Source organism: Rattus norvegicus, chromosome 1 (genome assembly GCF_021556685.1).
Source record: "Rattus norvegicus strain SHRSP/BbbUtx chromosome 1, alternate assembly SHRSP_T2T, whole genome shotgun sequence".
NCBI lineage: Eukaryota > Metazoa > Chordata > Mammalia > Rodentia > Muridae > Rattus > Rattus norvegicus.
This window is the reverse complement of record NC_141534.1, coordinates 66,474,603-66,486,754: the sequence shown is the minus strand read 5'-3', so window position 1 is coordinate 66,486,754 and position 12,152 is coordinate 66,474,603. Positions and strand designations below refer to the sequence as shown.

General features: G+C 47.7%; 1 protein-coding gene across 1 annotated transcript in view; it reads left to right on the top strand.

Moving 5' to 3' along the window:
* Nucleotides 1-1,426: 1,426 nt before the first annotated feature.
* The window catches only part of Thbs2 (thrombospondin 2), a 29,304-nt gene continuing 18,578 nt past the window's right edge, over nt 1,427-12,152 (top strand). The window contains 6 exon segments of the mRNA NM_001169138.1: nt 1,427-1,555; nt 4,052-4,200; nt 5,282-5,838; nt 7,854-7,938; nt 9,792-9,988; nt 11,547-11,687. Of these exon segments, the coding sequence (NP_001162609.1) occupies nt 4,149-4,200; nt 5,282-5,838; nt 7,854-7,938; nt 9,792-9,988; nt 11,547-11,687 (1,032 nt within the window). The 5' untranslated portion in view covers nt 1,427-1,555; nt 4,052-4,148.

The window sequence follows — 12,152 nt, the reverse complement described above, 5'->3', positions numbered from 1 at the left end:
CTCCATCATGTAGGTTCAAAGGATCCATCTTGGGGCGTGAGGTTTCCTGGCAAGTGCCTTTATTCCTGAGCTATGTTGAAGGTCTAGAAACTAGTATTTCTTAGAGAATGATATTTCTTGTGAAGAAAAGAAAAGGCTTTTCCAACTACAGCCCCCTCTTCATCTCCCTGTTATGGGCTCCTTCCTTCACGCCACAGAAGCACAGGGGTCAGAGGTCAGCAGGGGTGTGGCCTGTCCTGGTGTCTGCTGCTTCCCTGCCCACTTTGGTCCCAAAGAGGATCCAGCACAATGCCAGGATCCTTCAGTTAAGTTTCCCACCTAGAACAGAAAGTGGCTGAGCACATTCTTCATTCAATTTCTCGTTCCTTTTCTTTAAGTAAGACTTGACTTATTCATCATCATCCGGATAAATGTCCAGAAAGCTTTGAGTGTCATCTATAAAGAATGAAGCCCAGGTGAAGGTTGTGGGAGATGCCACAAATCTACCATCTTCTCTGGGCTCTGATGCATACCACCCCACCACGTCTTCCCTGTTGACTGCCTTCCTGATGATGACCCCATCCCATCCAACTACCATGCACCTTGGCACTGGCCTTAACTGTCCTGGACTTAAGTCTGTCCCTCTGACATGGTTGTATAAATTTCGGGGTGTGATAAGGTCATCATCCTGCCCCTATTCGCACTGAGTTTCTAAGCTGCTCTCACCCTATCTTATTAACCACGAGGACTGCCTCTAACCGCACGATTCCCACTCTTGGGAAAACTGTCCCAACACGACTTGGGTGAAGACTATGCTCTCTCAGGGAGCCATGGTCCCAGAGAGTTTACAGGCCTTGACAGTTGCAGATGAAGTGAGTTTAAATTAAAATCTGTTCTCCTGAGAAGCGGGTTGGAGAAAAAATGGTCGGGCTCTCTTTTATTGTAAATTTTTTTGCATATGATAAAATCAATTCGTTTACTATAATAACTTTGACTATAGTGTAAACTGTCTGTCCTGTCTTTTTGACTGTTACTCACTCGCTTTAGAAAGGTCAGCATCACGCTGGGTAATTTGAAACACATTTAAAGCATAGAATTGGCATACTTTTTTTTCCTCAGCAAAATGGGGAGTCCCAGCCAATCTTGCTGGTTTTATTTATAGCATTTTATTTCCTGAGAGAAGACAGGAAAAGTGAGTCCCGGCCTGCCCCTCTTGTCTGACTCCTCCCCGGGCCCCTGTCTGGAAAGCCTGGGTGGACATGTAGGAGGGGCGTTAGCTCTGAGGGGCTGGATTTGGACTGGGTAACCAGGTACTCTGAGCAAATGGTGAGACCAGAGGAGGAATTATGACACTCCTTCGAAAGAATGAATTAAACGTGCCTCCGCATGTGTCTGATTGACAGGCCTCTTGGGGAAAGGGCGTATAAAGGAGCCGGTCACTGCCTGGAGGCAGAGAGAGCAAGTCCGATGTCTGCAGCCTCCCTGGCCAGGCCTCTCCTCTCCAGCGGCAGCTAGTCCCCCTCAGGACAGACTCAGAGTACTGACGTCGGTCATCATTCATTTCCAAACACGCCAGGTACCTTTTTATTTCTAAGACATTTCATTGGCTGTGATCTTTCAGAAAAGGCTGTGGTTTCCAGGAGGCTAGAGGGCAAATTCAGCTGTGGCCTCTGACACCTAACCTAGGGGCTTCCTCGCCCTGGGTTTGTCTTGCGTTGTTACTGACCTGCCAGGGACATTCTCTGCTGTCTCCGTCCCCAGGGTCTTTCCTGGTCTCCCACAGCAGGAACCCTGTGAAGCAGCAAGGGTCTGGCTGGCTTCATTCCAAGGATGCTGGTTGAGGAGGGTGGGGGTAGGGTGTGGGGTGGGGGACACTGACATTTTCTGCTTAAAAATAAGAAAGTTTCTCTGCCCAAGAGGAATCAGAGAAAGTAATGTCAAGGGATCCCTTGAAAACATGAAAATAATCACCGGGATTAAGGCGAGCAAACTCTAAACACTAGTAAGAGCTGAACAAGTGTTGCTGTCATTGTAATTACAATGTACCGGGCGGGGAGGGCATGAAAGGGACTGTGTTTGGGTTGCAGCTTGGCTAATTTGCATACAAAAGAGCTGGTAGCCTGGGGCAGCCAAAAAAAGCTGTCTGGGGCAGAAGGAGGAGGGAGGGGAGGGGGGCAGAACAGTAGGAGTTGAAGGGGCTTACAGACCGTCCAGCAAACACACTTTTGCTTTGATTGTTCCTATAGGGTGAACTTGTGTAAGACCTATATAAGTTGTGATAATAGCCTGTTGCCGAAAACCTAGGAAACTCTACTCATAACCTGCCATGAGGACTTGTGGACAGGGAAGAGGCATATGTGTGCGTGCGTGCGTGCGTGCGTGCATGTGTGCGTGTGTGTGTGTGTGTGTGTGTGTGTGTGTGTGTGTGTGTGTGTCTATGTGTGTGTGTGTTTGTCTGTGTGTGTGTGTGTGTCTGTAGTGCCCACAGAGCTTGGATGCAATTGCATCGGCTGCCAGGAGACTTGATTCAGGACCACATACTATTCAGGTTTTGGTCTCCCTTCCATTTGGGGGAAGGCAGCAAGATGAGATGGGATCTTATTAATAACGGCGGACTACTTGTGACACCTCTGATTGAGCTTGGTTTTACCAAAACACAGTTTAATGTACTCTGTTTGCTTTTGTATGCCGGGCACCCTGAGCTGTAGAATGTCATTTTAAGTTGGAACTTGCCTTTGCAGAGCCAGCATATCACAACTGTGCTTAGGATAAGGTGAAAGTTGGGATGGGGTTCAGGGGCAGCTGTCCTGTGGCAAACACCCGGGGTAGGGACTCAGGGATAAGGCAAGCTGGAGTCTTCCAATGTGGACTCTGAAGATTCTCTAAAGTACCTGACAAGGTCTACCTTATCTTGAATTCTCAGAAAAATGTTACCTCAAGACCTGACTTTAGGAGCCCTCTATGCCACAATTCCACAGCCTGAGTATTTGCTGTGCCTCAAAGAACTCCGGAGACAGTCATTTGCATGGGGTCTTTCTCTAACACCCAGATAAGCAGATATTTTAAGAGTAAGGGTTTTCAAGCTATGACAAAGAAACTTAGTTAGAGGGTGAAACCGTTGCCCTCTTTTTCCACCCGGGTGGAAAAGCTGATGTTAGCGCTCAGGTGACATGGCATGTTTGGCTGCCTCCTGTAACATACCTAGTGCTCAGTATGTGAGCGCTGGTCAGTGCTGTGGAGAGGGCAGGGTCAGGTTCTTGCTCCATTGTCTCTCTATGGGGAAGAAACTTTCCCTCTGTGGAGGGCACTGTTTTCAGTTTACCAAAATGTTCTGGAGAAGGGAACTGCTTGAGTGTCCTTAACAATGAGAAGCTACATCCATAAACATCTAGCAGGGATGGGGTACTATAGAGTGTAGGTCAGTTTCCACAGAGCAGGGAATGGCATGGACCAGAACCTGGGCCTTTGGAGGGGAGCTGAGACCTGAGCACAGGGAAGCCCATAAGGAGTTAACAGAGGAGCAGCGGAACCAGGCTTCAGGCCAGGCCTCCTGACTTCTGATCCAGAGTCTGCTGAGCCAACTTAGAATCCCTGCGAATGGAAAAACAGGCTTGCAGGAGAAGAGAAAAGTAGGCTAAAACCCTTGCTGAGGAAAAGTTTCTGCTTGTCCTGAGAAAAATGCAGAGTTTATTCCAAACTTCGAAATGCAGTCAGTATTGATTGCCTTTAATGAAGTTATGCATAACTGCTTTTCCAGAGTTTTCTCACCAGCCTGGGTTCAGGTCTCCTGGACTTCAGTCTTGGCAACTGGTCTATAGCAGAGTCCCTAGGGAGACAGTGCTCTGGGATAGCCTCCACTTGCTCCTCCAAAGGCAGGCACAGGCACAGCCACAGGAACCGTGAGTTGTTATGGTGATGGCACAGCACGAGGCCTCAGAACCCCCTCACCTCCACACCAGGGAGAAGTAGAAGTTGGAAGAACGTAGTTGGAAAGGCAGTTTGGTGTCTATAGAGTTTTGCTTCCCACGAATACATTTGCTTCTGATTTTTGTGTGAAAACTGTTTTTCAAAGGTCACGTGAACAAACTTCCCAGTGACACTCGGGCTGTAGCTGTACACTCTTCGACCACGACATTGGTTTTCTCCTAAGTGTCACCAGTGGAGACAGGATGCTCTGGGCACTGGCCCTGCTGGCTCTGGGCATAGGGCCAAGAGCTTACGGTGAGTATGGGTATTTCTTCTTGGTTCTGTTTGCAGTGTGTCTTGGCTGCAGGAAGGAGACCAGCAGGCAGTTGTGATCGTATCTTCCACATGAAGCTTTTTAAACATGCTTGTAAAAAGTACAAAAGTCATGGACTTCTGAGTCTGTATGACACAGAGAGATTGTCTTTTGGAAATTAGGAATAGAGACTGAGGAGAGACCTCACCAAGCAGTGAGGTACTTGCTGGCCGTAGCTTGGCCTTTGTACATTATTATAATTTATAAAATAATTTATAAAACTTGGACTGCCATTTCTTAGTAACAATAGGCACAGATTCTAGTTACTTTCATTGTGCCACTGTCAATAGCTTTACAAAAACGACAGTGTGCATGCCTGTGTGTGTCGCAGTTTATTCTGTGTTTTCAGTCGCCCGGTACTTGATGAGAAGCTATGCTTTGTTTTAATATTCTGAATTATTGAACCTGTTTTAATTTTGATGAGATCTGGCAGTTTTCTTGTTGGCAGCTAGACGGTGACTTCAGACTGTTACTGATAGGGTGAGGACCATTGCTGTCTTAGACACTGGTCCATGGTGCACAGTATTTACTACTACTCATTGACGGTATTTCTGTAGAAATGAGAAGACGTTTGAGAAAGAATATCACCCCCGGAATGCACCATAGGATTTAGTAGATCCTGAAATTCCACGTGCGGCAAGGTCAAAGGTCTCCCTTTCCGCCTCCCTCTTCCCCAATCACAAGATGGACGGGAGGTTGTGCTCAGCCCAAATCTGGGACAAAGAACAGCGGGGGTCAGGGACTGGAACTCAGGAGCCTGCAGTGAGATGTGAGCAGGTGCCCAGGGCCGTGTTCTGGGTTCTGGGAAGGCCCAAAACGCGCCTGCTGCACTGTAGTCCTGGAGAAAGTCAGCCTCTAGCGTAGTGGGGAGACTGCTCAGCCAGGGTGGGAGAGTAAGACCACAGAGAAGCTCTGAGTCTTGTCGAAGGGGAAGCCCTCGTGAGGTCTGGCTCTGGAGCCTGCATCTAGGAAAGCCTCAGCATCAGCCTGTGGTAACTGTGCCCCTGCGGTTCCCTTTGGCAGCTGGTGACCACGGCGAGGACACAGCATTTGACCTTTTCAGCATCAGCAACATTAACCGGAAGACTATCGGTGCCAAGCAGTTCCGAGGGCCCGACCCCGGTGTGCCCGCCTACCGTTTTGTCCGGTTTGACTACGTCCCCCCAGTGAATACAGACGACCTCAACAGGATCGTTAAGCTTGCAAGGAGAAAGGAGGGCTTCTTCCTCACAGCCCAGCTGAAGCAGGACCGCAAGTCTCGGGGAACACTCCTGGTGTTGGAAGGTCCCGGCACCTCCCAGAGGCAGTTTGAGATTGTGTCCAATGGCCCAGGGGATACCTTGGACCTCAACTACTGGGTAGAAGGCCACCAGCATACCAACTTCCTGGAGGATGTGGGTCTGGCTGACTCCCAGTGGAAGAATGTGACTGTGCAGGTGGCCAGTGACACCTATAGCCTGTATGTGGGCTGTGATCTTATTGACAGTGTCACCCTGGAAGAACCCTTCTATGAGCAGCTGGAAGCAGACAAGAGCAGGATGTACGTGGCCAAGGGTGCATCTCGAGAGAGTCACTTCAGGGTGCGTATATAGCATGGTAGTCATGGGATAGAGCCTTGTAGGGAGCTCACAGCCTGGGGCAACTCAGTGTAGCTTTTGTGTTGGAAAGGATGTAATCCTTCCTTGGAGAAGCATGTGGTATATACTGTCACACATGGGTATACACTTTGCATACCTGTACATACTGCATATACATTCATACATATCACATATGTATGTAACCACCTATACTTACATGGTACGCACATACATGTGCACACTTGAGTGCATGAACATATCATACATGTGCACACATACCACACACACACACACATACACACACACACCAATATGTTTACTACAAGTGAACCTGCTTATATGTATAAGGTTTCATAATACATTTACTACACTCATTGCACAAGCATACAGAAGCTTGCAGGCCATGTCCACACACCCTCACAAATGCATCGATCCATGTGCACATACAATAGATATTCACACTTGCAAGCATAATACTGACAATAAAGTTACACATACACAAAAGACACATAAGAGGTCATGCACATACATGCGCACCATACTTCTGGACACATGGCTCTTGTGTATGCACATATTCAAATCCATCAACTCAGTATGTACAGAATACACATTCCTAAGCTATATGACGCAGAGCTGTGTCACACATATGTTGCTCTTGAAAGCCTGAGTCAGGTGTTGAGGAAAGGATTCTCATGTTCCAGGAAACCCCAAGTTACTTTGTTAGGCCTGGAACCCCATCCTAACCCTTGCTCTGGGAAGGAAGTTAGGGCACTAAAGAGAGACTGAGTTCCTTAAAGGAAAACTGCTGCTTTGTGAATAGATAACCATCCCCATCCCTTCACTGAGGCTTAGGAAGTTTGGATTCTTCTGAAACTGGGAATTTAGAACCTGCAATGGAGGTTCTAATCTAATTGGAAATGCCCCCAATAATGGCGTTCTTGGGGTTTATTCATTTTTTTCTCTGGCATGAAGACCACTCACTGATGGTGGAGTCACACTGAGGCTCTGTATGTTGACTCTCTATGGCCTGTCATCTTTGCACTCTGGTTCTTCCTCTCAATTCTGGGCAGAGGCAAGACATAGCTCCTGGTCAGTGTACAACCTCAGAGAACAATCAAAGGTGTGGCTTCCAGGTCAAGTGTGCTAAATGGACTTTCTGCTTATGATGTTTTAACTTCCAGTGAGTGTATCCATTCTTCTGTCACTGCAGATGAAGGGACGGACATCTGACCATTGCCCGCTGGCAGGCAGGCATTTATTCTTGGAAATGAATGTATGTCAGAGATTAGGTATTTTAGTAACAAGCTTAGATGTGCATACTTTGCCACATGCTACTGTGGCTGTCTGACCGGTCCAGTCATATTACAGCATTAGCTTCCTTCTCCTGGTGTGACCCAGGGGTCACCTTTTGTGAACTTAGATGTTTCTGAGACTTGAATCACAAACAGCAAATGGCATTCCCAATCTACACAAGGAAATAGTCCTGTGTGTCTACCTGGGAATGTCCAGGGAACAGAAGTTGCCTATCTCTAGGCCTCTCTAATTCTTCTCCAAGGTTAATCTTTTCCTAGTTAGAACGTTTTTTATGCTAAACCCCTGTGTACATGTGCAAGTGTGTTCATGTGTGTGTACATGCATGTGCATGTGCATATGCATATGTGTGTGCATGTGCGAATGTGCATGCAAGAATTCACCTGTGTGTACGTGTGCATGTGTGTGAGTGTGTGGTGTAGCAACATTTTCTTTTTCTTTTTTTCTTTTTTTTTTTTTTTTGGAGCTGGGGACTGAACCCAAGGCCTTGCGGTTGCTAGGCAAGCGCTCTACCACTGAGCTAAATCCCCAACCCTGTAGCAACGTTTTCAAAACAACAGGAGTAAGGTGAAGGATAACGTCAGACATGTTGGATAAAGCAGAGGTGACCCAGTGCTATTGGAATCTTGTATTCTGCACTTGTAGAGTACCATCAGTTTCCATCAAACTTAAGGTTCATCTGTAGCATTGTTCCTCTCTCCCTCTAGGGCTTGCTGCAGAATGTCCATCTCGTGTTTGCAGATTCTGTGGAAGATATTCTAAGCAAGAAAGGCTGTCAACACAGCCAGGGAGGTGGGTAAGCCCTGCTCTAAGAGTTTCTATTCTGTCCTGGTAGCTGCTGGAACAGGTGTATTTGTGTCCTGTTGGAGATTTGGGTCAAGTGTTTTTAATCCCCTGTGGGTGAGTTTCCTGGTCAGCTTAAACTTCCAGAGCTAAAAAATGATAAATTGTCAAGGATCAATTCTGAATAGATTTTAAGAATAACAATCCCAATGTTTGGGTTCCGAGGAGGTTTTTCAGTCCGTGATCCAGGCCATTCACATCTTTTGTGGCTTCTGAACACATTCTCACACGTACATTTCTTCAGCAGGATATTTTAGGCTCAGAATTGCAAGTCAACAACACAAAGAACTATTAAAAGCAAACAGTTAAACATAACTGGAAGTTCTGAGCCCTTCTTACTAAAACACACTTACACAGACTTCTAAATCAGTTCTCTTAAGATGGGGAGTAAGACTGGACTAGTGGATTTATGTGTGTTTACCCAGAAGTCAGGACCTGCTATGAGTTCTTCTCTAAGAACTTGGACCTGGAAGAGACTTCTGCACTCTTCTGTTGGTCACACCAGACTGGAATTTTCTATTCATTCAGAGAGTGAGCTCATGAGCCTGGTCTCAGAGCATGACTTTTTGATGTTTGCTAAAATGAGAATCTCTCTGTTTCATGGCTAAGCCACTCAAGTTTCACAACTGCAGAACCTGGTATAGATACGGGAGGGCAGAAGGACTCACATTTTTCTATCATTGTTCAAAACAGTCCATGCCAGAGGCAGGGGCGAACAAAGGCACACAGTGGTTTATTTTGCTTAACTCTGAGATATGGAAAAACTTAGAGAAGCTTAGAGAAGGTAAAGGTTTAAAAACATAAATGATGAATAAAACCCCCTTAAGTCCACTATTTGAGTGTCTCTGTCTACTTGATTATAAAAAAATACTTGCACTAGCATGTCTTTTTATGGTTAGTAGCAAACTGGAAGTTAGTGGCTCCCAGAAGCCATGTGGATTTCAACAAGATTTTGAGACATAGTAATGAACACTCAGTTGTAGAGTAAATGACTGCCATTCTGTCTGTCTGTCCTTGCCTCAAGCTCTTCACCTCAGCTTACCTATAAATAACTCTGTTTCTGGACTTGTCTCAGAGCTACTTGGGAATCAAGGAATCTATGCATGCTTGGCCCAGGCAGGCTCCCTGTGATTATGCCAGCACTGTGAGTGTCTGCACAGCTTGACACGATTGTGCCAGGACTGTGAGTGTCTGTGTATGAGTGGCAGCAGAGCATGGTGTGTGGAGAGAAGACAGGGTTTCTTGGGGGCATATGTTTCTGGCGTGAAGGTACCTGAGTTGGCTTTTGTTTTGAAAGGAAGCCCATGAATGGGCACTCAGGTCGAACTGGGGCATAGGAAGGCTGGAGGGCAGGGGTGAGCACACGGGCTATGTGTTGGAGGAACAGACTTGGGGTTGAGGATGAGGAAAAGGCTCTGCCTCTCAACTCAGTTGGATTGAGGTATATGATGTATGGCCCTGCATCACAAATGACTTGTCTCCCATTGCTCTGTGCTGACTTTCTCTGTTCCTAGTCTGGACCTCTGCCCTTACCAGGGACTCACACAAAGTGGGACAGGTTCCTCTTGCTGAGCATGGCTCTTAACTGGAAGCAGTGGCCACCAAATGTTCTTGTGTTGATGAATACAATTTAGCATGTGACCACTCCAAGAAAGTAGAGATTTTTACGGGTGCTGGTTGATAGCTGCAGAGGTAACACTCCAGGGATGGGCTCTGGTGACCATGCCGATGGGTGCCCGCTTACAGTTGCAAATCTGACTCCCCAAGAACTGTGCTCCGCTGAAATGCTCTCTTTTCTTTAGCTGAAGTCAACACCATCAGTGAACATACAGAGACACTCCACCTGAGCCCTCACATCACCACAGATCTGGTGGTCCAGGGTGTGGAGAAGGCACAGGAGGTGTGTACGCACTCCTGTGAAGAGCTGAGCAACATGATGAACGAGCTGTCCGGATTGCACGTCATGGTGAACCAGCTGAGCAAGAACCTGGAGAGAGTGGTGGGTACCGGGCAGACGGTAGAGGTGGCAAGTGAGGGTAGTGGGGACAGACAGCAGTCCATCAGGGAAGCCTCAGGAGCCAGCCCTCTGGAAACCTCACTAGACAGCCATTCAGGCCTCTGAGGACTAATACTTCACTGCTTTGAAGCAACTCTGATGAGGAAGCCACATCAGGGGGACACCCAGGTCAGGCCCTTTAGGAATCCTTGCCTATCACTAGTTAGGGAGAGGGAAGATGGAGAGATATAAGAGGTGTGGCAAGTAAAAACACAGTCAGGAGACACATGTGCTCCATAAGGAATCCATGGCTCTGGGAAATGCATCTCCCGGAGAATAAAAGACATCCAGATAGAGGCAGATATTTTATGTGAGAGACTTAGTGTTGAGAAGAGCAGCCACCAGGGTTAGGAGTGTCTCTGTCCTGCAGTTTTGCAAGGCTGACAGATGTGAATATGTGTCCGGAAGCGTGTGGAAGCAGGGGACAGTCACATGCTCAAGTGAGAGTTCTGTGGCTATGAAGAGAGAGAATCGTCGTATTGTCTTCTGGCTGAACTTCCCTGTAATCCCGTGAAACCATGAGGTGCGGTACCGGGACAGGGAGAGCCCCTCTCAAACACTTCCTGAAAGGCTCCTTGTATTGCCAGGCGGAGAAGAACGCCCCACCCCAAGGCCTGTGAGGGAGCTCTGTGAGACAGTCTTTTGGGAAGAGCCCTCTTCTACTGCAGTTTGCCTCTTAGTAGGAGTCCCCCAGTGGCATCACATAGTTTACTACACTAGAAAATGCTGAGGCTTACACGCGGTGATGGTCCTGACTGGCTTGCCAAATGACCTGCTGAGCACAGGACCTGGCAGCTTCTCTAGAGCTACAATGCATTCCAGTCTGCGTCCCTTAACACGAGGTCAAGGAAATGTGTGAACCCTTGAAGCTGCACGAAGCCACAGGGTAGTTGGTGTGTTTCTGTGCGCGTCTGTAGTAGGTTTGCGGCACTCCTCTGATTCCTAAGGCCTAGGATTCCAGTTCGCCTTAGGAGAGCCTTGAGAGAAACCTCTAGAGTGCTGAGCCAGCCACGGCAAACACATGCATGTCTGGTGCCATTTCTATGCGGGTTTATTTGATTTGTAAATTTTACCTCCTTTCCCTGTCCTAATGTCTAGATGGCCAAAATCATGGCTGTGTTCTTCTGAGCCAATCAGGAAAGGGTCCCTCCCCTCTCCCCTGACATCTGCACCCTGTGCACAATGGTGCTCTTTCTTTCATCTATGAGGCATGGTCAGCACAGAGTCTGAGGAGACATTATTTGTGGATGAGTGTGTGTTTGAGATTATCTGTGAGCAGAGAAGAAGTAGGGAGGCCATGGAGACAGACTGTGTGGAGCTGAGCTCTGCAGTGCCGTCTTCGTTGCACAGTCTGTGTGGGTTTGCAGTACCATCTGTCTTAACCAGGCCCTAGTGTCTGCGTGCAGGGTCACACCTACACCTGATGGTGGCGCTGCTTGGCCCAAGCTCCTCAACGAAGGAAGGCCTTGATTCTTATCCTAACTCTCACCTCTGTCTCCAGTCTAGCGATAACCAGTTCCTTTTGGAGCTCATCGGGGGCCCTCTGAAGACAAGAAACATGTCGGCCTGTGTGCAGGAGGGACGGATCTTTGCAGAAAACGAAACCTGGGTTGTGGATAGTTGTACCACCTGCACCTGCAAGGTGAGTTCCAGAGACAAGGCCTTCTGGCGGCAGAAATGCCCTACCCAGGGCAGGCATGTTCAAATTGACATGTGCAGACCCTAATGGCTGGACATAGCCTCCTCAGCACATAAATGATGTTCAAATATATAAAAGGCTCAGTAAGAGAACCACAGACATGGAAGTGCACACAATTGTAACTTAAATCCACCTCTTTGTGCTGTGCATAAAGAAACCACAACCCAGAGGGTGGAGTGGCTCGTCCAGCATTGTCCTGTGGAGAGGAACAGTGGGAATGGAGCTGCCTCAGTGCTCCTCTGGTTTGCATTTGACCCTCTTCTCTGACAGGGCCTCAGCAGAGACGTCTGGGAAGCCTAGTTATCATCAGGAAAAGGCAGATGGTTTAGTTTCTCCTAAAGGCAGATGGTTGTTCCCTGTCCATGTGTTGACCTCAGTTATCGGGTGATCTGGGAATACTCTGTTATT